We start from the raw sequence: 25,921 nt of genomic DNA on the forward strand, positions 1-25,921 counted from the left end.
GTCAGACAACAATAATTTGCTATTAGGTCTACACTCACCGGCCACTTTATTAGGTACACCATGCTAGTAACGGGTTGGAGCCCCTTTTGCCTTCAGAACTGCCTCAATTCTTCGTGGCATAGATTCAACAATGTGCTGGAAGCATTCCTCAGAGAGTTTGGTCCATATTTACATGATGGCATCACACAGTTGGTGCAGATTTGTCAGCTGCACATCGATGATGCGAATCTCCCATTCCACCACATCCCAAAGATGCTCTATTGGATTGAGATCTGGTGACTGTGGAGGCCATTTGAGTACAGTGAACTCATTGACATGTTCAAGAAACCAGTCCGAGATGATTCCAGCTTTATGACATGGCGCATTATCCTGCTGAAAGAGCCATCAGAAGTTGTGGTCATAAAGGGATGGACATGGTCAGGAACAATACTCAGGTAGGCTGTGGCGTGCCAATGATGCTCAATTGGTACCAAGGGGCCCAAAGAGTGCCAAGAAAATATTCCCCACACCATTACACCACCACCAGCCTGAACCGTTGATACAAGGCAGGATGGATCCATGCTTTCATGTTGTTGACGCCAAATTCTGACCCTACCATCCGAATGTTGCAGCAGAAATCGACTCATCAGACCAGGCAACGTTTTTCCAATCTTCTATTGTCCAATTTCGATGAGCTTGTGCAAATTGTAGCCTCAGTTTCCTGTCCTTAGCTGAAAGGAGTGACACCCGGCGTGGTCTTCTGCTGCTGTAGCCCATCTGCCTCAAAGTTCGACGTACTGTGCGTTCAGAGATGCTCTTCTGCCTACCTTGGTTGTAACGGGTGGTTATTTGAGTTACTGTTGCCTTTCTATCAGCTCGAACCAGTCTGGCCATTCTCCACTGACCTCTGGCATCAACAAGGCATTTCCGCCCACAGAACTGCCACTCACTGGATATTTTTTCTTTTTCGGACCATTCTCTGTAAACCCTAGAGATGGTTGTGTGTGAAAATCCCAGTAGATCAGCAGTTTCTGAAATACTCAGACCAGCCCTTCTGGCACCAACAACCATGCCACGTTCAAAGTCACTCAAATCACCTTTCTTCCCCATACCTTTCTTCCCCATACTGATGCTTGGTTTGAACTGCAGGAGATTGTCTTAAACCGTGTCTACATGCCTAAATGCACTAAGTTGCCGCCATGTCATTGGCTGATTAGAAATTAAGTATTAACGAGCAGTTGGACAGGTGTACCTAATAAAGTGGCCGGTGAGTGTATTCTAATCTAATGTACTGTAAATGTATATTTTTTTCTCTGCAGGATACATGTTTCAGGGCACTGCTTAACTATTGTTTTACCAACGGGGGATATCTGGGCTGTGATCCCCCTCCTGCTATTAGAGACTCTCAGATGTAAGTATGTTCCATCCTATTAGAATTTATATTATAATTAAACAGGGATACTAACAAAACTGTTTCTATTAAGCTGTGCAACCAGCAGAGGCTCAACATAAAAGTATTAAGGCCACAAAGAAATAAAGAAAAGTTAACTTATTAGACAATTAATATGTTAAGACGATAGATTGTTCAATCTCGGAAGTATTAAAAAAAAAAAGAAAAAAATGAGGCTTGTTAGGAGAAAGGATGCATTCTTTTTTGTTGAAATGACTTGAAAAGTTCCCTTTAAGTTTCATTTGTGCTATTTATAATGGATATTTTATTCCAGCAGCATAATGACCTGAGATTTTTCTTTATTTTTTGAAATTCTGTGCTTTATTCTTGTATTACATTTTTAATGTAGACTCGAATGAAAGTAATTAGCTTTTCTTGTAATGCCATTTTGTAGTACTAAAACATTTTGGTTGTAATTTTCCATTTTGTCCACATTTGATTTTTTAATTTTTTAAAATTTTAACATAAGTTTTGTGCATTGAAAGTTCTATCTGTGCTTGTGGGTCACTCACTACAATGAACATTTTTTTCCACCCATAGTTTTAGGAGCCTTCTTGTGAAAACAATGCTTTTGTTCTAATGCTGGCTAGCCTTGTAAAAATCCAACTTTCATGCAACTCTCAGAGGTGGGAAAAGTAGCCAAAAATTTTACTCAAGCAAGAGTAGCATTAATTCAAAATATTACAAACTTAAAAGGAGTCATCCAGAAAATTTATTCAAGTGCAGGTAAAAAAGTATTTGCTGAAAAGAATACTCAAGTAATGAGAAATATTGTGCGTAACTGCTTATAATGCCTTATATACAGTATTATTTATAGTATATAAAATTTCAACAATATTTTTTTTCTCAGCAAAATTTCATCTATATGAACTATTATTTACTGTACTACAAGATATTGCATGACAATTTTAGGCCCTAAAAAAATACACCACCAAAATCAGTGAATTCCAACTAGAAAAATCTACAGAAATGAAACATCACCCATCTGAAGAGCGTAAGTGCTCCTCTAGTGGAGAACATATTTGCTGCCCTTAAAATGACCATATCCCTGTTTTTTTCTCAGCAAAATTTTGTCTATATGAACTATTATTTACTGTACTATAATATATTACATGATAATTTTAGGCCCAAAAAATACACCACCAAAATCATTGAATTCCAACTAGAACAAATCTACATAAATGAAACATCACCCATCTGAAGAGCGTGAGAGCTCCTCTAGTGGAGAACATATTTGCTACCCTTAAAACGACCGTATCCCTGGTTTTCCGAGGTCTATGTGTACCATACAAAACTGGGGGAGAGGTCAAAATCCCCGCTTTCGAGTAATGCTGACAACAGCTGAAATCGTTATACAGTTTTTGCAGTGCTCTAAAGACGTCATGTTCATGTATTATGTCTGTTTGGTATAATGGAATGGGCATATAATGCAAAATAAAGTAAAATCTAATATGTAGAATAAAGAGGAAAATTATAACGACTAATGTAGCCCAAGTAGTGAAGTAAGTAGTGTTTCTTTTTCAAAAATCTACTCAAAAGTAAAACACATGGTGTGTTAAAAACTGTCAGAAGTACATTTTTTTTCAAAAAGTTACTCAAGTAAATGTAACGCATTACGGTTCACCTCTAGCACTTTTTGGTTTAAGGTGTTCAAATTTTACGTGCAATAACATGTTTTGATCCATGTCAAATGAAAAAAAAAAAAAAGAAAGTCAAATGTTAGTACCAATTTTACCAATTATTAATTAATTGTCCAGCTGAACATGAACACATTTCATGTTTTCATGAGGTTGTGGTCTTCACACGTGTTTGTTCAGTCATTTTACATTTACTTGTTTGTCTATTACAAGTCCTAATATTGCAGTAATGTACTCGGTAGTACGAGTACTATATTAATCTAAATGAAAACTAAAGGTCCATCCTTTGGTCAACAGAGCTGCATCGATTGACAATGCTGAATGACAGATGTTTTCGCATTGGACTTCTAAGCTTAGTTCCTCTTGGTTTTTCCCCTGTTTGCCAAGTGAGTGATTGACTTCATCTCTACTATTGGTTTGCTTTACATGAGAGCAATGTATGCTCAGTGGCTACAAATAAAAATTTTACATCTTATGAACAACGTTCGCCGCACTGTGTTTATTAAGCCCACGCGCTTGACCGTGCGGAAGATTTGTCCATTACGCAGACATTTGCGTAAATATGCGTCATAGAACCCTTTAAAAGACGTCATCTCTCTGATGCACAAATGAGATTTCAGAACATGTAGTTTATTTACTCGAAATAATAAGTCTGCTTACCTCATTAGAGTCTGCCGAGCGATGGTGCTTTTTTGTTGCCTGCTCGTCTCGGCGTGGCGGCGTCTGCCCTCGATGTCCCGGAGACTGGATGTGACAATTAAGTGTGAGTGACAGTCTGCACCACTACTGTCAGTCCTACTGGAGCCCAGCAGGATGGAAAGGAGGGGGGGGGGGGTCAATCTGTTAAGTTAATGAGTGAGTCTCATATGTTGGAAGGAGACAGCTTTTATCTGAGCCCCCTGACCCTATCTCGGACACTACTTCCACTACCGCTACCCCTCATTCCTTTCTTCCACAACCCCCTGTAGTCTTTCATGTGATTGTTGGCCAAAATTTGGGGCCGAAAAATAATAACTCCATGGGTGCCATTGACAGTATTTTGACTGGGAGAGGCTGGCACTATTGCCGTGAATTGGTGTAAAATATTAATGTTGATTCACTGACCACCACAATCCAGACCATGTGAGTATTACACTGTACATTTATTTATCTGGACTACCAGTGAATGAGTCAATATTAGTAGGGATCAGTGTTGTTAATCTTACTGAAAAAAAGTAATTAATTATAGTTACAAATTACTTCTCCCAAAAAGTAATTGCGTTAGTAACTCAATTACCTGAATGTAAGAGTAATTAGTTACTTGGCAAAGTAATTGGTGATAATTACTTTTTTTTTTCCCCTCAAAAAAAAAAAAAAAAAAAACCATTGGCCACACTATGTGAAGTTTTTTGTGAAGGTTTTTGGTACAATTGGCCCGAGCCCAATTCTTTACCCGAATTTACCCTTTACCCTGAATCAACTGTTAAAAGTTGTTAAAATTGCTCCCATTATTGCATTTGTTCCCTTCTCTCTACTTTCGACATATAAAAGTTTTAAAACGGTTTCATCATTTAAAGATAGATTCAAGTCAAGATTTTGCCGATTTAGAAGTATTTTAGATAAAAAGTTACTTAGGTTCGCTAGGAAGGTTCTCTACAACAGAGCCGTCCTAAAAAGTCTACTGCTTTAAGATGGCGGCTGTCTACTAACGCATTTACTGCCATGCAGTGTTGTTAATTTTGCTTTAAAAAAGTAATTAATTACAGTTACAAATTACTTCTCCCAAAAAGTAATTGCGTTAGTAACTCAGTTACCTGAATGTAAGAGTAATTAGTTACTTGGCAAAGTAACCATTCATTCATTCATTTTCCATGCCGCTTTTCCTCACGAGGGTCGCGGAGGTGCTGGAACCTATCCCAGCTAACTACGGGCAGTAGGCAGGGGACACCCTGAACTGGTTGCCAGCCAATCGCAGGGCACAAGGAGACATACAACCATTCACGCACACACTCATACCTACGGACAATTTAGAGTGTTCAATCAGCCTACCATGCATGTTTTTGGGATGTGGGAGGAAACCGGAGTTCCCGGAGGAAACCCACGCAGGCACGGGGAGAACATGCAAACTCCACACAGGAAGGCCGAAGCCCGGGATTGAACCCTTGATCTCAGAACTGTGAGGCAGACGTGCTAACCACTCAGCCACCGTGCCGCCGGCAAAGTAACTAGTGATATATATATATTTTTTTTTTCTCAAAAAAAAAAAGGTCACACAATGTGAAGCTTAAAGGGTTTGGGGGACAATTGGCCCTAACCCAATTCTTTACCCTCCGCTTAACTAGACACAAGGGTATTGCGATAACTAGCTAGTAACCTTTGCTATGTGTGGAAGTCATTTAAAGTTGTGAATCAATCGTTAAAGTTGTTAAAATTTCTCCCGTTATTGCATTAGTTCCCTTCTGTCTACTTTAAACATGTGTAAGTTTTAAAACTGTTTCATCATTTAAAGATAGATTTAAGTTAAGATTTTGCCGATTTAGGAGCATTTTAGATTAAAAAAAATTAGTTAGGTTCGCTAGGAAGGATCTCTACATCAGGGCCTTCCTGAGAGGTCTACTGCTTTAAGATGGCGGCTGTTTACAAACGCGTGTCGTCCTTAAAACATGTTGGCAATGCAGCAGTGTCTGTCATTTGCATCTAGTTCTATAATATGATATCTACCGTGTCATGTGGGCGTAGTTTGTCGGCTATGGCTGCAGTCAGGTATTATTGGAGCCACCTAGCATCGCGGTTGCAACGGCGTCTTCCCCACTCCTGCTCAGCTCTCGTCCCCGTGAGTCCGTTTCTCTCAGACTTTTTTTTAATTCAACCAACTTAGTAACGCATAGTAACGCACGCCTTTCCCGCCTCAGTAACGGTAATGGCGTTGCCAAGATGAGAAAAGTAATTAATTAGATTACTCATTACTGAAAAAAATAACGCCGTTAGTAACGCCGTTATATTGTAACGCCGTTATTAACAACACTGGTAGGGATGCACGTAAAACGAGAGTGGGGGGAAAAAGTGGAACGTAAAATTGAATCTGGCCGTATTCATTGAGCAATTTATGTTTAATTCATGTAAAGTAGGAAGTTTGTATTCTCGTGATGTTGTTGTCATAATTACTACATTCTTGAAAACATGACTTTATTCTCATGACATAGGTGTTCTAACACAACTTCCTTGTCAACCTATTCATATTTGTAAATTGCAGTTTTATCTGCATAAAGAAAAAAAGTTACCGTATTTTTCAGACTGTAAGTCGCACCTGAGTATAAGTCGCACCAGCCATAAAATGCCCAACGAAGAGGAAAAAAACATACATAGGTCGCTCCAGAGTATAAGTTGCATTTTTGGGGGAAATTTACTTGATAAAATCCAACACATAGCCAGACATATCATCTTGAAAGGCAATTTAAAATAAAAATACAATAGAGAACAACATGCCGAATAAGTGCAAAGTATGTTAATGTTACATGATGCATGAACAACGAAATGCGAACGTGGCCATTATGGTTACGTAACATAGCTATTAAGAGTTATTCAGATAACTATAGCATAAAGAACATGCTAACAAGTTTACCAAACCATCAGTGTCACTCCAAAACACCAAAATAATAGAATAATGTGTTAATAATTTCACACATAAATCACTCCAGAGTATACAGTGGGGCAAATAAGTATTTAGTCAACCACCAATTGTGCAAGTTCTACTACTTGAAAAGATTAGAGAGGCCTGTAATGGTCAACATGGGTAAACCTCAACCATGAGAGACAGAATGTGGGAAAAAAAAACAGAAAATCACATTGTTTGATTTTTAAAGAATTTATGTCCAAATTGGAGTGGAAAATTAGTATTTGGTCACCTACAAACATGCAAGATTTCTGGCTCACAACAAGGTCTAACTTCTAACGAGGTCTAATGAGGCTCCACTCGTTACCTGTATTAATAGCACGTGTTTTAACTCATTATCGGTATAAAAGACACCTGTCCACCATCTCAGTCAGTCAAACTCCAAACTCCACTATGGCCAAGACCAAAGAGCTGTTGAAGGACACCAGACACAAAATTGTAGACCTGCACCGGGCTGGGAAGACTGAATCTGCAATAGGTAAAACGCTTGGTGTAAAGAAATCAATTGTGGGAGCAAATATTAGAAAATGGAAGACATACAAGACCACTGATAATCTCCCTCGACCTGGGGCTCCATGCAAGATCTCACCCGGTGGCGTCAAAATGATATCAAGAACGGTGAGTAAAAATCTCAGAACCACACGGGGGGACCTAGTGAATGACCTACAGAGAGCTGGGACCACATTAACAAAAGCTACTATCAGTAACACAATGCGCCGCAAGGGACTCAAATCCCGCACTGCCAGACGTGTCCCCCTGCTGAAGAAAGTACATGTCCAGGCCCGTCTGCGGTTCGCTAGAGAGCATTTGGATGATCCAGAGGAGGACTGGGAGAATGTGTTATGGTCAGATGAAACCAAAATAGAACTTTTTGGTAGAAACATAGGTTCTCGTGTTTGGAGGAGAAAGAATACTGAATTGCATCCGAAGAACACCATACCCACTGTGAAGCATGGGGGTGGAAGCATCATGCTTTGGGGCTGTTTTTCTGCAAAGGGACCAGGACGACTGATCTGTGTAAAGGAAAGGATGAATGGGGCCATGTATCGAGAGGTTTTGAGTGAAAATCTCCATCCATCAGCAAGGCCATTGAAGATGAGACGTGGCTGGGTCTTTCAGCATGACAATGATCCCTAACACACAGCCAGGGCAACAAAGGAGTGGCTTCATAAGAAGCATTTCAAGGTCCTGGAGTGGCCTAGCCAGTCTCCATATCTCAACCCCATAGAAATTCTGTGGAAGGAGTTGAAAGTCCGTGTTGCCCAACGACAGCCCCAAAACATCACTGCTCTAGAGGAGATCTGCATGGAGGAATGGGCCAAAATACCAGCAACGGTGTGTGAAAAGCTTGTGAAGAAATCGTTTGGCCTCAGTTATTGCCAACAAAGGGTACATAACAAAGTACTGAGATGAACTTTTGGTATTGACCAAATACTTATTTTCCACCATGATTTGCAAATAAATTCTTTAAAAATCAAACAATGTGAATTTCTTTTCTTTTTTTTCCCCACATTCTGTCTGTCATGGTTGAGGTTTACCCATGTTGACAATTACAGGCCTCTCTAATATTTTTAAGTGGGAGAACTTGCACAATTAGTGGTTGACTAAATACTTATTTGCTCCACTGTATTTGAATGCAGCATGTTTTCTTTTTTGACATAACTATTTTTTTAAGTTTATGCTTTTATTCAGCACGTAGACAGGTGCCTAGATATTTTTTTAAGTTCAGCAGGGCTGGTTAGCACATTACCAAGATAGACTGGGTGTCTACAGGGCAGCCATTAGGCCCGACAACACACCCCTGCTGGGCTGCTAGCAGGGGGAGCATGTTAACCATGTGGAGCCATTGTTCTTTCAAATTAGTCTGTGAATCTAATTGCTAGGTTAGTCCCCTCTGACGGTTTGCACTCGTCTACCCGAAGCTGGACCCAGCCACCAACTCAGACAGAGCAATAAAACTTAAGCTGCCGGCAGGAAGGTCTGGGACATGGTAAAGTCAAGTCCAAAGAGTCTTAAGAGGGAAAAGTCCTAAAAAGAAAAAAATAAGCCTAGAGGCATGCAGGCTTGAGACCCATATCTACATTTGGAGACAGACGACATCAAACCCCAGCTAAAATGCTCTATTGTCATTCTATTGATGGATTACAAGGACTATGTCAACACCGCTTATCCATTTCAATAGGATGTCCACCCACTTCATTTGTGAAAACATGGTTGTCTTACAATTAGCGTCAGACCATTAAAGCCAGCAAGTAGCTCACGTGCCGCTGAAAGAAGTCAGCAAGCATCAAAATTGGGCAGATCAAAGCCAAAAGGAGACGCTGCCTTGCTAATGAAACCTCCAATTAGGACGCCCACTGCCAATACAAGGGAGACTGCCTGTCTGCTTGAAATCCACTTGTCTTGTATTCCCTCTAAAAAGCCTTTCCAGAGGTTACTTGTGGAAAATGGGTTCAGTGGGTTCCATTTAGGTCATACTAGTTAAGATGGTTGGTTTTCGCATTCTATTTGGTTTTATACTTGCATTGCAAGATATGTCAAGTGCGCATGTGGCAGTATGCAGCCAATCGATGCGTCAATGAACAGGATTTGCTTTTGCAAGCCATGGTGACCAGGATCTGGCCCACAGGCCACAAGTTTGACACCTGTGTAGTCCCTCATTGTTTCGTGTGGCTCAAGTAATCAGGTGTCTCCAAAGTGAGTAACGTCATGTTTTGTGTGTGAAAACACTTAAGTTTTGATCGTCGAGTTTCTCATGATGTCAGTGGTTTAAAAGTCTTAAAGTCTCCACTGTCTTACTTTGCAAACACAACATTTGCAATAGAAGACAGGTCTTGATTTCTTGCAGCTCTGTGGTACTCTGAGGAGAGATACTATTGTATTAAATACAGAATTTTGCTTGGCATTGCTAAAATAAGCAGCGGATATTGTTGGAAAAAGACTGCTTGGATGGCCATAAGTTGTCCAAAAACCTGTAACTTTCAGCATCACTGGTTCCTGAACAGATGTGCAAGTTACCCATTCCATTTTGCCCTAACACACGGAATGCCATCACAACGGTAAATATATATTTTTAAAAAAAATATTTTTTTTGTTGTTGTAGAAGATTCAGTTGAACATAAGTTGAAGGTCATTTCCGAATCACTGTCTTTATTTGCATTTTCACATCTGAACTGAATTGAATTCAGGGGTTTGTAGACGGTCCATTTAGATTTGCAAGTTTGTTTTTTCCCCTTCATTAATTGGATACATTTGAACACGTTTTTTTTTTTTTTTTAACCTGTTTTTCTCTGGTCCAATGGAAATTCCAAAAGGAATATTGGTACAAGGTACATTGAACATTCCTGTTAGTTTTAAAGATATCCATTTTTGATAACATCCACAAACCAATATGGTTTGATCAAAAACAATTGAGCATGTGTAAGGCATCCCTATACTCTGCTTCTTTGCTTAGCTTTCAGCCCAAAGTTTGTCCGAGATTGCCCATTGTCTTCCACACCTTCACATACAGCCCCCTACTCCTTCTCCTCCACATGCCCCCCTCTCTGTCTGCAGTCATGACAAAAAAGCCGTTGCCTCTAAACACATAGTCTCGGCGTCTTTGATAGGTACTTGATAAGAGACTTACAGACTCGGGGCTGGCTCTCACGCCTGTATATAAGGCTGACTTTGGACTCCTCCACCTCACTCCTGTCAACCACAGTCAATATGGCCGCGCTTTTCTTCTTCCTCGCTGCGACTCTCCTTGCCTCACTGAAGGCCTTCGACCTGGGCCAATCTACCCGATGCGTGGCTATCCCCAACCAGATGAAGGTATGCAAAGACGTGGGCTACTCCGAGATGCGGCTTCCCAATTTCTTGGGTCACAGCAACCTGGAGGCCGAAGTGGTGCCCCGCTCTGAGGACTGGAGGCCCTTGCTGCAAACTGGCTGCCACCCCCAAGCACAAGCATTCCTCTGCTCTCTCATCGCTCCCGTCTGCCTTGACACGTAAGATCAATTTCCTTCCACTTCGTCACCTCAGATATTCTTTTCCACTTGAGTTTGACATTCCCTTTGCTTCCGTCCCGCCTTCAGGTTCATCCAGCCCTGCCGTAGTCTGTGCATGGCCGTGAGGGACAGCTGTGCCCCTGTGCTCGCTTGCCAGGGGCACCCTTGGCCACAAGCACTTGACTGCGATCGCCTACCTGCTGAGGAAGATATGTGCCTCTCACCTCATGCCAAGTTCAGCCAATTTGCTAAAGGTAATACGCTCGACCGAAAATATTCAAGTAAAAAGTGGATTTTTTTACCACAAATGATCATCAATGTCACGGAATCGTAGCAAGATCATTTGTATTCAGAAATTTTTGAATTAACAGAATAATTCAGATTTTTCCACACAAGTACAGTAAATTTGGTTTTGGAGTAAATTGCTGATAGTTGTGTAGGATTCTGATTTTTTTTGTTTGTTTGTTTTGGTAAAAAAGGGGGAAAAAATCCAAACGGCAGCGTTTCAGGACAAACCAATCTTTGCTGACTAATCGCTTTTTTTTGTGATTTGCAGACCTGCCTAAAGCAGCCTGTCAAAACTGTCCTGCAGTGGAAGAAGCTCCTGCTATGAAAACAGTCCTTGATGCTTTTTGCCAACATGACTTTGGTAAGAGTTGGCATCCATTATGATATGATTTTCGTTTTCAAACTATGGACTTTGCTTGTACACATTTGTGAATCCATATCACATTAATGACTATTCAACACAAACAAACGTGATTAGAACATAAACCAACACGTCACAAGTATGGGAAGACTGTACTTATAACTAAATCCCTATATGGCACTACAAAGAGGGGTTTTGAATGAATGATTCCAGACATAACCATTTTCTAATAAAAATGCATTTTCAAATGTTGGCTTTTTTGTTGTCCGATAGACAAGTATCCAAATTTTTTTTCTCCCCTCATCTTCACAGCCGTGACCGCAAAGTTGCGCCGCCGGCGCCTTTTGACAGGTGAGCCAGAGTTCGAAGTTGAAGGTCGCGTTGAATTCATCCGCCAGGGCCCGTTGCTCCCCTATGACACCCACCACCTGCTTCACCAATGGCTCCTCATCAATTTGCGCTGCGCTAACACGATGGTGCGGCCTGGACGCTTGCAGCTCTACGTGTTGACTGGCTCGGTGCGGTCTGATGGCACTGTCACCATCGCCCGCCTCTTCCCTTGGCACAAGAAAGACGCCAACATTGCCGTTGCCACACGCAAGTGGAAGCATCACCGATGTTGAGCAAACATTCACATGGAGCGGTTCTTGGCATTTTGGGGGAAGGGGGCGGGGACTCTTTGATAGCACACTGTAATAGAATGCACTCCAACTTGTACATATGTATATTGACTAAATTCTATTTACTATTTAAGAATGACAATAAAGTATTAGATGCTGTTTGCAATGTGAATCATATTTGTACAGTTTTTTTTTCCTTATACCGTGGTGGATTAGTGTTAATCATAGCTGCCTAACAGTTCTGAGATTCGGATTTGAATTTCTGCTTTAATCTTCCACTGGTTGGGAAGTCTAAACAGCCCTGTTTAAATGCCCCTTTTTCATATAAAACTAATGAAAAATGTTTTCCACCATTCTCTTTCACTGCCATATATATGTAGAATATTCACAGCATGTGTAGTGGTAGTGAAAACGAATTACATGTATATAAAACACCCACGTAAGGCATTAGATGCCCAACCCATTTTTAACTGGGAAGGGCGAATGAATATTCGTTCATTGCTCTTCTCAATCAAAATGAATTGGACGTCTAGTGCTGTCAAATGCAGCCAATGAGTTCATATGGTCTAATGAGTACATTAAAATGAGATTCGTTTATAATAATGGTAGGGAAAATTTTTAAGCAATTTATTTTGGTCTTTATTTTAATATCGCCAAAACCTGGAATTTGAATGGGTGTGTAGACTTTTTATATCCAATGATTAATATATTTCTTTACAATGGAAGTTGTGTGAACCTTTTGGAATTTCCAAAATCCTAATATATATGATTTCTAAATCGTAAGAATTAACAGTCTGCGAAACTCATTAACTCTTACTACTTAAAGCAGACTCCGAATATTTCCTTGTGATTTTAATGTCATTGAAGATCTGACCAAATTTTGTGAACAAAGAATGATGCACAAATGTAAGAATTTACAAAGAGTTTACATACTTGAAATTTCCTTTTCTTCAATGCTCAGTTTAACTCCGCTTTTGACTAGGAGAGACATCAAGCGCCGTCAACAGGTTTGAAAGATGAGCATTCACAGCCAGTTCTCACAGATTAATGAGTTGGACATCTATCGTTGTCATATGGTATGCAATGAGTTAATCAAACGCAATCTAACCCCAATGCATCATGCAGTCCAGTGGACAAATTGCCAGTGGTTGTCATCAGTTGTCCGCCTGAGTTGTCTACAAAGCACACAATTAGGCATGTCACGCGACATTTTATGTTTAAACGAGTATATAAACTGGTTTTTCTAACCAGCATTCCTTCATCACTGCAGTGAGTCGCCCGGTTGACCAGGCCAACCCTTCGAGAATACATCAGGTTTCATAACAGAGGAATCATGAAAAGAGGTAGGATTTATAAAGATTGCAAAATGTATGGAATTAAATGTGCTCTTTCTGTCCTCTCTCTAGTTTCTTTTTTGGTGGTGATGCTGGCACAGCTTTTGCTTAGCGTGGCCAGCGCCCCGATCTGTGCTTACGGACAAACTGGCTGCCCCCTCCCTACATTGGCTGACCTTTTTGACCGTGTCATGCAGCAGTCTTCCAGGATGCATGGCATCTCCAGCGACTTGCAATCGCAATTTGTGAGTCAACTGATAGGGATACAGTAGAATTTCTGGATGAACTTCAAATGCCGTATAACACTTTAAGATAATTAGGATGATGTTATGCTTTTGTTAATTATTTAATTCATCATTTCAGTGTAGGGGACATAGGAAATGTTGCACTTTTTTTTTTTTAGTTAAGGATAATTTTAAAACTTTTTCATTGACTTAATTTGCCATTATTACATTTTCGATAAATTTTTTTTTTTTTTTAAGTGCTCCATGAATCAAATTGAGTTGCTCTCTTCCTTTTTGTCTTTATAACAGGAGCACTACCTATTCCCAAGCAAGAACATGCTGGGAAAATGGAAATGTCATACACATGACATCCTGACACCGGGCAACAAACAGAACGCACAAAATATAGATGTAAGTAAACAGACCTGCATTGTTAAAAGGTTTACAAAATATGGGAATTTTCCTATTTGGAATTTACAGACTTAAAGGTAGTTGCAAATGAAATAATTTGAATATTTGTCTGGCAGGTTTTAGCATAATCCTGACTTGATTTATGAGAGCCCCAATATGTCAGATTTTTAAATCATGATCCATCACTTTGTCAACTTTTTGCTTTGTGTTTTGAGCCTACGTTTCAGACTATGTAGTAGGCTAAAGCCCTTGCAAATTTGCTTTTAAAAAAAAAAAAAAGTGGGGGGCTGATTTTTGCCATATTTTCTAGTTGGAAATTTCTTGTTCCTTTTCAATCTTAATTAATAATGATCTAAAAACAGAAGCGCTCCTCTCGTGTGTGCAGAGAGAGCAGCTGACCGAGGTGATCCTCAGGCTATTGGGGGCATGGGGGGACCCCTTGTCACAGCTGCACCAGAGCATGCGCCAGGACCACAACAAGAACCATGGGCGGGACTTCAGTCACTCCAGCTCCAACAAGGCGCTTGAAATGAGTGATGTGATGCAAGAACTCAGGGACGGAGTCTTGAAAATGGCAGAGAAGGTGTGCTAGCTAGCATAAGATTGTAGGTCAGGGGTCACCAAACGGAGAAACTAGGAGTCTTGTTCTCAAATATCATCATCAGTGTTGGTTTCACTTACCCTAAAATAAGAAAATACATATTTCTTTGCTGGAGGTTTTATTTAGAAAGTCTCTTCTAACATGTTGCGAAACAAAAAGAGGGGGGGGGATGAGAAAACATACAATTTAGAAACAAGAAAAAGATGAGATGAAAAGATTAAAAATAAAAAATATCCCCAAAACATCAACAAAATTTCTGAATAAATTGTAATGCATTGATGAAGCTTCATGTGGTAAGCAAAATTAAAATACATAAAAAAAATTTAAAAAATTTTTTTTTTTAATTTAAAGACATAATTTCCCTCACTCAAAAAAAGTTTTAAAAAGTAATTATTTTAAACTAGTTTTGAAATTACAGTATACTAGTAATATGTAATTTGAATGTCTTATTTTAGCGAAGACAGAATATATATATATGTATTATAAGAAAAAAAAATTTGCTTTTTCAGACTAAATACTCAAATGTGCCTTTTTTAGGCCCACCCAACTATTGGTTAATTTTTAAAAAAATATATAAATTTATACACATATGTATATATTATCTAAATAATATAACAATAATATTAATATAAATCGTAATTAATCGCAATTCAAACCATCTATAAAATATGCCATATTTTTCTGTAAATTATTGTTGGAATGGAAAGATTAGACACAAGATGGATATATATATACATTCAATATACGGTATATAAGTACTGTATTAGTTTATTGTAACAATCAACAAGATGGCATTAACATTATTAACATTCTGTTAAAGCAATCCATGGATAGAAGGACTTGTAGTTCTTAAAAGATAAATGTTAGTACAAGTTGTAGAAATTTTATATTAAAACATCTCTTAATGTTTTCATTTTAATAAAATGTGTAAAATTTTCAATCAAAAAATAAACTAGTAGCCCGCCATTGTTGATGTCAATAATTACACAATGCTCATGGCTGCTTAAGCCCATAAAATCAGTCGCACCCAAGCGCCAGCAGAGGACGACAAAATTCCCAAAAACACAAGTAACAAGTTGGCATTGCACTGTGCTGTCATTTGAATCTGTTTGAGCGGGGCATGTGTGTTAATTGCGTCAAATATTTTAACACGATTAATTAAAAAAATTAATTACCGCCCGTTAACGTGATAATTTTGACAGCCCTAATATATAAAAAAAAAAAATATATATATATATATATTTATATATATATATATATATATATATAATATTGGGCCGTATTATAACTGAACTGTACATTGGCAGTAATTATTTTCAGAATTATTTAAATGACACGGGGGTCCTGATTAATATTCCTAATTTGTAGTAAAGTATATGTTTTTCTTTTTTTCTTTTTTTCTTTTAGATGAAGCTACAGGGCGCATTCAGTAACGCTGTGGCTGTCGTCCAGCCTGAAGAAGCTCGTCATTCATCAGCCTTTGCGTTCTACAAGAGAGGCACTCTGAGCTTGCTGGACCACAACGACCTACTGTACTGCCTCCGCCGAGACTCTGACAAGGTCAAAAATTACCTGCGCATCCTGCAGTGCTCCACACTGCCAGGCCTGGAATGTTAAGTGGCGTTATGTAATCCTACTCATGCTCATTATAATGTGATAAAGTGATTATTTTTTGTGCAATGTACTGAAAACATTACAAAAAATGGATAGGAATCATGAACAGTAGTGTTTTGCAACCAAGATAAAATTTAGTAGAACTCAAATGCAGTTGAGTGTGTTCTGTATAGGTATTTCAGATTTTGTAGAGATGGATGTTCAAAAATTGCCCATGAAGGATCAATGGAAATACGCGAAATGGGGCTAAAATTGCTCTGTAGAATCAAAATGGCAATCTTTTTGCATCTTTTCAAGCAGTTGTTCTCTAGTCTTTAAAAAAAAAAAAATTTTTTTTATGAGTCTGGTGATAGTTATCCCAACCAAAATCCATAATGCAAGGAGTTAAATTGGGGGAGAAAAGTAACATTTTGGGGTGTGTCTTTACAGTGGCCATTTATTCAGTGTAAGAATGTAAGCATATGCCTTTAACATTTTGATTACCGCCATATTACTGCAGGAATGACAACACAAATGAAAGTAAAGTAGGCTGATTTTCTGCTAGAGTAAATAAATTAACTCGCTTGTCTCATTGTGTCTCTAGCTAGAAGACATTAGTGAAATGACAATGAAAATCGCTAATAATGAATAAATGATTGGTCAAAAGAAATGACCCTCAATGACCCAAAAGAGAGTTGGGCGGGGAAGTTTTTCATCATTAAATCCACCGAGGAAAGCATATATGAACACATAGATTCTATGATTATCACTCCTGTGTTCATATTCATCATGAACTTTGTCAAATGTAATTCTGCTTCTCAAAAACATACAAAATTTTTCTGAAGGTAGCACATGATCCGAGGGAGACACTAAGCAAAAAGTGCAAGTAGCGACCATGGCCTCATCAGCCTATTTAAATGCTTTCTAATTTGAAGAGGCACCCGACTGTCACACTAAACAGCGTCACATTAAGCAGGGGTGTCAAACCGATTCCACAAAGGGCCGCAGTGGGTTCTGGTCTTTGTTCCAACAGATCCAGCACAGACAGTTCAACCAATGAGGTTTCTGCTAAAATAAGCAACACCTGACTGCAAACAACGGATTACACTTGTAAGACACCAGATTGGTGAAAAGGTATTCATCTTGTTTGGTTGGAATGAAATCTTGTACCCATGCAGCCATTTGAGGACAGGTTTGAAACCCCTACATTAAAGAATGTCAATCACTTGAAACGATCAGGAGAAGAACAGCCACTGTAGGTGACCATCTTCACCACAAGATGGCGCTAACGGATAGAAAGTTGTCACTGATCTGACAGTTAAACAGTCATCGAATGAATCAAATGTTCTTTCCAGCTTTTCTTTACAATTCATTCATCGATTATCTGTAGTCATACTTATTCCTCCTAATGACTGTTTCAGGGGTGCTGGAGCCCATTCATTGGGTAGTACTAGTACTACACCCTGAACTAGTTCTAACCACAAGCGGGGTCTAAGGTTGAACCCAACATGCGAGACGATGACTACCACCTGAGCTAAGCATTCACACTTTACAGTCTCAAATGACAGTCATAAATTATGTTAAGAATAGATATTATTATATACGTTCGCTTTCACAGTGTCAGTAAGACTGTGTACCCCAGGGACCACATTAGCAGCCTGTGGGCCTGTTCTAAAAATATCTCAATGATGGCATACTGTGATTTCTTATACGTAGAAATAATTGGCAATGTAAAAGATTTATGAAAAATAAAGTTTTGCATTTTAATATTTATGCCTCATACAATGAGAAATCATTGTTGCTAATTATTGAATAATTACGAATATTCATCCGTCATCTATCCATTTTCTTTCCCGTGTTTCCTCCTTAGGGTCGTGCCGTGAATAATTAATAATTTAAAATTGAAGGTAATTATAGCTTTGCACTAATCAGTACCCAAGAAGTTGCTCTCAGTTTAAAAAAGGTTGACGACCCCTGATCTAGTGTATATCACCGCCAAGAGTAAAGGTTTGCGCGCTTAATACTTTTCATTCTTGGCTGGGGACTTGCTTTAATGGTTCATTTCTTCCCCGTGGCACTACAGGAAATTACAATTTGTGGGCAATACAGAGTAATTACATTTCCTGTGTGACCCCAGAAGAAATGTTATCCTATTAATAATGTATACAGTGCAGGGGCCATCACATCAATGCAAATCTGGTAAGACACCCCCTTCTCTCGCCCCCTGGTTATCTATTTTTAAAACAGTGATCACAGAACATAATGTTGGCATGAGTGGAAACAATGTGGAGTGGGATGGAGATCCAAAAATTGATAATTTGGTGGTTCTAAGGAAAAAGCTGAGCACAGGAAGTGTTCTGGAAGCCTCCCCAGAATCACTTGACAGGCTACTTCAGCACAGCCAACAAAAGTCTTTCCAAGACATTCAGGGATTGGCTGAAATGTGTTGTCAATTTAGAATGGCCTCTGAACACAACAGAGAAACACTTCTGTTCTGTCCATCTGGCAGAGAATTCATCAGCATTCTCGGCAAAGAGAAACTGTGTTTCCTTCCAATAATCTTTACAAGTGCACTTTCAGAAAAGTAAGTGTTCCGATGGTCAAGGCAAATGCTACAATGACAGAGGTAATATTCAAAGCAGCTAGGCTCTATAAAAAGACGTTCATGAGGATGAGTCACAAAGGTAGACGAGCATCCCATATTAATCTGTTTTATTGCCATGTGTCATATAGACGAAGCACATCTGACAGCTGATGACGACGACTTGTCAGACAACTAAAGTAATGATGGGATACCTGAAGCATGCAAAATTTAACCGTGCGCTTAGACTGTCAATTGAAAAGACGAGTAAGGAATGGGCAACCAACTCACTTCACTTTGTTAGTGAGTAATTGGTCAAATGCTTTATTTTACGTAAAGCACGATACCATAGATGACAAGACAATATACAACACACCTAGAAGAAAACGCAGTTTAAGACGAGCTGAAAAGATAAAACAACCCAAGATAAAAGTCACCATGAAAATATACTTGTCAGTACAGTTAGTCAGTCTGTCAGCTAGAATGCTAACTCTGAAAGACCTGTTAGTCCGCCTATTAAAAGTCCACCTCCACTCCTTGTATTATCCTGAATCAGTTGCACTTGTTTGAGGTCGATGGCAGAATAAAGACACCTGTCCACCCATACAATCCATACAATCAGTAAGATTCAAAATTTTAACATGGTCAAGATCAAAGAGCTGTCCAAAGACACCAGAGACAAAACTGTTCACCTCTACCAGGCCGGAAAGGGCTACGGAGCAATTGCCAAGCAGTTTGGTGAAAAAATGTCCACTTTTGGAGCAATCATTAGAAAATGGAAGAAGCTAAACATGACTGTCAATCTCAATCGGAGTGGAGCCCCATGTAAGATATCACCTCGTGGGGTCTCAAAGATCCGAGAAAAGGTGAGGAATCAACCCAGAACTACACAACAGGAGTTCATCAATGACTTGAAAAGAGCTGGGACCACCGTTTCCAAGGTTACTGTTGGTAATAAACTAAGACATCATGGTTTGAAATCATGCATGGCAACGAAGGTTCCCTTGCTTAAACCAGCACATGTCTTGAGTTTGCCTTGACCATTTGAATGATGCAGAGGAGTCATGGGAGCAAGTTTTGTGGTGAGATGAGAGTGAATTAAATCTTTTTGGTCATTATTCCACTAACCACGTTTGAAAGAAGAAGAATGATGGGTACTATCTCAAGAACACCATCCTTACTGTGAAGCATGGGGGTGATATCATTTTATGGGGGTGTTTTTCTGCGCATGGGACAGGACGAGTTCACTGTATTAAAGAAAGGATGACTGGGGCCTTGTATTGTGAGATTTTGGGGAAGAATCGCCTTCCTTCAGTCAGAGCATTGGAAGATGGGTTGTGCCTGGGTCTTCCAACATGACAATGACCCGACGCACACAGCCAGGAAAACCAAGGAGTGGCTCCGTAAGAAGCATAACAAGGGTTTAACATGGCCTAGCTGATCTTCAGACCTAAACCCAATAGAAAACCTTTGTAAGGGAAGCCCAAACTCCGTGTTTCTCAATGACAGCCCAGAAACCTGACTGATGGGTGGGCCAAGATCCCTCCTGCAGTGTGTGCAAACCTGGTGAAAAACTACAGGAAACGTTTGACCTCTGTAATTTCAAACAAATGCTACTGTACCAAATATTAACATTCGTTTTCTCAGGTGTTCAAATGCTTATTTGTAGCTTTACCACACAAATAAATCGTTAAAAAAATAATACATTGTGATATCTGGATTTTTGTTTTTAGATTATCTCTCTCACAGTGGATATGCACCTACCATGAAAATTTCAGACCCCTCCATAATTTCTAAGTGGGAGAACTTGCAAAATAGCAGGGTGTTCAAAGACTGATTTTCTTCACTGTATATATATGGCGGAAAACACTCAGGTGACTTGAAGTTCCACTCTGAAACCCTCAATTTGCCCAAATTTAAAAATTGTCCGATATGCACATGTGATACGTCATTGGAAAGCTTAAAATCTCAATTTTCTGGGGGAAGAAAGATTTTGAGCAGGAGGGCATTTAACAAAAAAATAAACAGCAAAACCCTAACTGGAGGTGATAGCATGAGAGAGCGGAATTAAAGACGCCACGATTTTAACGAGATATTATCGCGTACTTACCTTGTTTCAATTCAAAAACTCCATGTAGCATGTATCACCGAGTTTCAAGGAGTGTTCGAGATGTTCTTTTTTATATATTAACCCTTATAAATGTTTTTTTTTTTTTTCAATTTTCTTTGTTTGAATCGATTATTTATTATCTAACATATCGGGGAAAATGCGACAGTAACAAAAAAAAATAAAATTAAGCGATAGTTATGAGGTAGATATCCGTGAGTTATTTACAGACACCATTTTTTTCATTGTGATGTAATTTGTTTGTTTGAAATATGCGAGTGAATAATTTTTTAAAGTCGTGTTTTTTTTTTTTTACACGAAATCTTAGACATCAACTATTGATTTTAAGCTAAAAATGACAGACATTTTGAATAATAAATATAATTACTTACTTTCTTTTTTTGGCTGGGTTGAAACAAAAGCGGCTGCGTGACGTCTGTAAATGGGGGTTTCCAGGGTAAAACGGACAAATTAAAAATAGTTTGGGGGCTTAATGCGCCATGAATCTGCTCTGGTAGCATATAGACATATTGTTCTATTAAACACAACAGTTCTTTTGGCTTAAAATACAGCAGTTTATTTTAAAGCGGGGTGCAACAGCAGAACCTGCTTTTTCAGTCTTGTCTGTGTTTTCCGCCATATACATATGTATATAAATACGTATATACAGGGGTGAAAGTGGGCCCGAACAGTCAGGAATGCAGTTCCGGTATAAGATTCAGGGCCGGAACAATGTTCCAGTATACGGTGCTTTGATTCCGACAATATGACGGCAACTCTCAAAATGCTATGTTAAAAAAAAAAAAATACAAAGCTGCCACACATGCATTTTTTCTCCAAGAAGAAAACAATCTACCAACATCAGATTTACATACACAAGTGTTAACAACAAGCATAATAGAGGGCTTGTTTAACGTAATCCGTTTCCACGTATTATTTATTTTATTCCACGGACGTCATGGTGGTTTCCCCAGCTGCTGCAGTTATCTAAGTCTGACAACGATGAGTCACGTCAATGTGCGAATGCACGCAGCAAAGCAAAATGCCTGGACTCATTTATCCATTCGATTGGCTGACATACTGACATGTGATCACCAGAGATAGTTAGCTCTGATTAGTTCAAATGTGCATGTTTTCTGAAACAGCAAAAAAAAAAAAAAAAAAGTTTGTTGAATTGATGTGACAAAAAAAGGGCAATGCAACAGAAAATGGATCAAATCTATAAAAGCATGGCAAGAGTTAACAAGGCTTATTTATCATATTTTTATTTGCTCTGATGGGGAGGTTCAGAATATTTTAGCTGTCAATGTGCACTTTGGACTTATATTTGTTCATTTATGTTGGGCTACATATTCACTTCCTTATGATTTAAAAAAGTCAATGTTTGTGCGATCTTCAAAATATATTCCATTTCACTCTGCATAATATAAGTCATTTGTACTTATTTTTCTGAATGTATGTTACTTATATCTTTATTACTAAAAAAACACTACAAAAAGTAAATGTTTACATTAACTCCAATTGTAATATACATCCTATGTTCTTAAGTAGTTAAGATTTGGCATTTAGTATGTGAGGAAATGAGGGGAAATAAAAATTAGGAAATGGAGGTTGTGGTTATTGCTGTTTTTAACTTTTATTTTGCAAATCATTGAAAAAATACAATTTTGAATGAAAATCAGTTTTTGTATGTGTTATAGAAATAACTGACCAAAACAGTTTTCTTTGCATTTCAGTAGTTTTGACCAAAAAATAAAAATAAAATAAAATTCTGGCTCCGTGGCGACCTTCACGTCGGGGAGTTCCGGCAAAAAATGTTAACCACTTTCACCCCTGCGTATATATTGTTATTTCAAATTGCCCATCATTGTCAAAGACAGACGCCCAAGTCATTTAAACAGGGAGGCTTAGTTGTGAATGCACATTTTTCAGTATCATTGACGGCTCTAAATATAGACGTCCTATCCAGTTTAACTGGAAGGGCTTTCAGACTCTCCCAGTCAGAATGAATTGGACGTCTAGCGCCGTCAATGGCAGCCAATGAGTTAAGTGACTTTTTTTTGTATACAGTACGAACTTTGGCCTACACCGAATAAGCATGTGGGTATTTTATATTGTCCCACCACAGGGGGGCGCGATTTACCCACTCCTCCTTTGCTTCCTTGCAGGACAGGGGGAGTTCTCCAGCCCTCCTTCCCCGCCCTCCCCTCCTCCCTGGGCGGCAGCAGCTCCCTTCTCTCCACGCCGCGGCAGGACCGTCTGTTGAGCTGGTGAAGGCAGCGTCACGTTTCCCTTTGTGCATCCTCCGCGCTTCCACCTGTGCTCGCGGACGGCGCTCATGGAGCACATCCACACGCCCTCCATGGAGTAATAACAATATTGGACTTACATCTCTGCCGTTTTTTGTTGACTCCTCCTCAACGCCGGGGATGTAAAGTTTGGATAATGCTCCCGCTCAACACCCTGGATTTCTAATCTCGCGACCATCGTACTCTATCTACCACAAGTGGACCGAAATATGGACTATTTATTCTTTTAAAACATACATTCACAATGGGGTTGTTACAGCTATTCCTGGTTTCCTGCATATTCTGCGCGTTCTCAGGTAAGGGCATCCATGTTGCAATCCATAATTAATTTATATGATGTTCTTATGTATTTGTCAAGCAAGACACCTCAGAAAAATGTGTTCGACACCCCCACCATTAATAATGAACGTTTGTATTTCTGCCAATTAGTGCAAGCTTTTGGGGTCGACCCAGCTCTGCGCGTCAGTGTGTTGGATGAACTCAAGCCCGGAGATGGATTTGATGGAGTTACTCAGGTCCAAGGCTTCCATAAAGAGTCAAGAGCATTCCACTTCCAAGGTATGGAGATGCTGTCCGCATCATTGCTGACATTTATTTGATTTGCCAATGTCACGACCGGATATGTGGATTGTCTGCTGTTTTGGTGGTGGTTTAGGGTAGGCGATGTTTATTATTCCACAGTTGAAATCAACTATTGGTGGTTAATGGTGTTGTTGTAAAATATGTGCTAAGACCTCCCCAAGTTTCACAAGTAAATGACTAGTGTTGAATTAATTTGTCAAGTCAGACACCAATTACTTCCCAAATGCTAAAATAACCTGGACCTCAACCAAGGCTGAAACATTTAAAGATTCACATCACATGAATGGATGAAATTTTACCTCCAGTAAGATTTATTATTATTAGCTGTGTTAACATCAATACAGCGGTAGCTCAATGCACAAGTAACCTGATTGAAAAGTTGTATGAGATCAACCATGGCGAGGCTAATTTTTTTCTTTGATTTGCGAGAAAAATGACATTGAAATACGAACACTAGCTGGTGTCACAACAGGCAACAGTTTAGCTTTCAGTAGATATGCAACATTTTCAGAAAGAAAGAAAAATGGGGGGAAAAAGAAAAGATCAAGTGTGCTTACTTAAAGCTGTTTGCTGTAAAAAAAAGAAAAGAAAAAAAGAGTAATATAACTTATTCATTACGAACACATCACTTCGCTTTACACGTGAGTTTGATAGCTTGAGGCTAACACACAAGGCAAACAAAAGGGCTAACAAATATAGCATAGTTGTTGCATGAGTTTAATCTTAACATAAATCTTAAAGTTGCAACAAAACATGTTGACAGACAATATAATAAGCACAGTCAAGCAATCATATTTTCATGATATAATGACTTCAGTTATATAGGTAATTTAGATTGTCTTCCCATTTGTCGTAAGGATAGAATAGACCCTACCACTATCAAGTGAATTATTCTCATTATGTTCAGACTTACATTTATCCCTTTTCACTTACTGAATGTACCGGTCCACTTTTTCCCCCCTCAAACGCATGTTTGATTGACTAATGACTTGAGCCCAACACCCCGCCACACAGACACACATGCACACTCACACCCCCAACAGAATCATGCCGATAACATGCTGCCTCCTCCGCCCCCTTCGAAGAAGAGGAATATCAGAATTTTTTCCCGGCCAGCATCAGCCAGTTTAAGTAATGTAAAAAGATGCCAATGTTGTGGAGGTGGGTGAAGCACGACTATTTGCTACTGAAACTACAACCATCATTAGAGTTAGCATACCAATAAACTGTGTGAACTTGCTAACCTGCAAAACTACTGTGGCCAGGCCAGCTTCAACAAGGAACAACAAAGTCAAATTGGCCGTCCCTCATTTGGATCATTGTTTACATTATGTGCATTATGGTAATGCAACGTGGTGGCTTCAGAGTTCAAGTCCCTTTATTTAAAAAAAAAACAAAAAAAAGACAAGGAGATATCTAAGAATGGGTCAACTTCAGGGGGACGCCGACACGAAAAAAAAATTGTGAAATGAAATCGCACATCAGAATTTCATGAGAGTCCTTATGTTCAAGTCTTGGGGTAGTCTAGTATCCCTCAGATGTTCAGTAAATCAGTCCTTGAATATATCAGATTTTTTTTCATTACTTTTTTTCCCCAAATCACTTTTATATTACAATACTTTAGTTTTTGAGTCTAGGGGTGCTCCAGTGTCCCCCAGAAGTGAAACCATTCTTGGACAGCTCCTGTTTTTTTTTTGTTTTTTTTTTTAATTAAGGGACTTGCATTTCAAAATGTTTCTTTCGTAGTTTTTGAAAACAAAGGTTTGTTGTATCACCTCAACTAATACATATGAAAGTGTAAGTCTATACAGTTTTGTTTTGCTTTGATCGCTTAGCTTTAGCCTATCAATTAATTAGGTTCATATTTGTGAGCAGAGGCGTAGCAAGGGTCCCCGGGGGCCCCAGGCAACAAGCAACATGGGGCCCTTCGAGCGTGTGCAAATAAGGGGGACAGTTGGACTTGGAGCAATAGCATATTTAAAAAAAGTCTAATAACGCCTTGCCATCATAGAGCGCTTTTTAGGACACTCAAAGTGCCCCCCCGCCAATAGCATTATTCATAAAAGTGGCGAAAACTAAGCACTTTACACTGACCCATATGGATGTACTTGCATTCGTTCATGGACACACACATTTTACAGGTGGCTGTCCTCTGCTCGAAATGCACATTACGCCTATTCTCTCTCCCAGAATAGGCAGCGCC

General features: G+C 39.2%; 4 protein-coding genes across 15 annotated transcripts in view; all 4 read left to right on the forward strand.

Annotated features, from left to right (window-relative positions):
• The window catches only part of mov10l1 (Mov10 like RNA helicase 1), a 30,080-nt gene extending 26,328 nt beyond the window's left edge, over positions 1 to 3,752 (forward strand). For 8 of the 10 annotated variants that reach the window (XM_057836803.1, XM_057836799.1, XM_057836806.1 and 5 more), the window contains 2 exons: positions 1,299 to 1,390; positions 3,364 to 3,541. In XM_057836803.1, coding sequence (XP_057692786.1) covers positions 1,299 to 1,390; positions 3,364 to 3,391 — 120 coding nt within the window. In that variant the 3' untranslated portion in view covers positions 3,392 to 3,541. Of the gene's footprint in view, positions 1 to 1,298; positions 1,391 to 1,463; positions 1,612 to 3,363; positions 3,542 to 3,734 lie in introns of those variants that run through there. The other 2 variants (XR_009063242.1, XM_057836798.1) reach the window with 2 other exon arrangements.
• A 520-nt stretch (positions 3,753 to 4,272) lies between these two features.
• szl (sizzled) lies at positions 4,273 to 12,067 on the forward strand. 2 transcript variants are annotated; one of them, XM_057837116.1, is made up of 5 exons: positions 4,273 to 5,878; positions 10,422 to 10,707; positions 10,795 to 10,961; positions 11,264 to 11,356; positions 11,669 to 12,067. In XM_057837116.1, the coding sequence occupies exons 2-5, from the start codon at positions 10,427 to 10,429 to the stop codon at positions 11,977 to 11,979; spliced, it is 852 nt and encodes a 283-aa protein (XP_057693099.1). In that variant the 5' UTR covers positions 4,273 to 5,878; positions 10,422 to 10,426; the 3' UTR covers positions 11,980 to 12,067. The 2 variants fall into 2 exon arrangements, with proteins under 2 accessions (XP_057693099.1, XP_057693100.1); XM_057837117.1 differs by lacking the exon at positions 4,273 to 5,878 and having other exon boundaries at positions 9,656 to 10,707.
• Positions 12,068 to 13,268: 1,201 nt separating this feature from the next.
• Positions 13,269 to 16,214, forward strand: LOC130916682 (prolactin-like). Of its 2 annotated transcripts, XM_057837572.1 has the most exons (5): positions 13,269 to 13,319; positions 13,383 to 13,555; positions 13,844 to 13,945; positions 14,331 to 14,528; positions 15,954 to 16,214. In XM_057837572.1, exons 1-5 carry the CDS (start codon positions 13,310 to 13,312, stop codon positions 16,161 to 16,163), a joined length of 693 nt encoding a protein of 230 aa, XP_057693555.1. In that variant the 5' UTR covers positions 13,269 to 13,309; the 3' UTR covers positions 16,164 to 16,214. The 2 variants fall into 2 exon arrangements, with proteins under 2 accessions (XP_057693555.1, XP_057693554.1); XM_057837571.1 differs by having other exon boundaries at positions 13,316 to 13,555.
• A 6,843-nt stretch (positions 16,215 to 23,057) lies between these two features.
• Positions 23,058 to 25,921, forward strand: part of nell2a (neural EGFL like 2a) — a 248,309-nt gene continuing 245,445 nt past the window's right edge. The window contains exons 1-2 of the mRNA XM_057837033.1: positions 23,058 to 23,432; positions 23,566 to 23,694. Of these exons, the coding sequence (XP_057693016.1) occupies positions 23,381 to 23,432; positions 23,566 to 23,694 (181 nt within the window). The 5' untranslated portion in view covers positions 23,058 to 23,380. The remainder of the gene's footprint in view (positions 23,433 to 23,565; positions 23,695 to 25,921) is intronic.

Source organism: Corythoichthys intestinalis, chromosome 5, assembly GCF_030265065.1.
Source record: "Corythoichthys intestinalis isolate RoL2023-P3 chromosome 5, ASM3026506v1, whole genome shotgun sequence".
Classification (NCBI taxonomy): domain Eukaryota; kingdom Metazoa; phylum Chordata; class Actinopteri; order Syngnathiformes; family Syngnathidae; genus Corythoichthys; species Corythoichthys intestinalis.

What these genes read in the sequence shown, in the direction of transcription:
- LOC130916682 (XM_057837571.1), top strand. Translation starts at nt 13,343, where the DNA reads ATGTATGGAATTAAATGTGCTCTTTCTGTCCTCTCTCTAGTTTCTTTT. An exon ending in GCGACTTGCAATCGCAATTT is followed by an intron (nt 13,556 to 13,843) that starts GTGAGTCAACTG and finishes TCTTTATAACAG; the next exon opens with GAGCACTACCTATTCCCAAG. An exon ending in TCTTGAAAATGGCAGAGAAG is followed by an intron (nt 14,529 to 15,953) that starts GTGTGCTAGCTA and finishes TTTTTCTTTTAG; the next exon opens with ATGAAGCTACAGGGCGCATT.
- szl (XM_057837116.1), top strand. Translation starts at nt 10,427, where the DNA reads ATGGCCGCGCTTTTCTTCTTCCTCGCTGCGACTCTCCTTGCCTCACTG. An exon ending in GCTCCCGTCTGCCTTGACAC is followed by an intron (nt 10,708 to 10,794) that starts GTAAGATCAATT and finishes TCCCGCCTTCAG; the next exon opens with GTTCATCCAGCCCTGCCGTA. An exon ending in TTTTTGCCAACATGACTTTG is followed by an intron (nt 11,357 to 11,668) that starts GTAAGAGTTGGC and finishes TCATCTTCACAG; the next exon opens with CCGTGACCGCAAAGTTGCGC.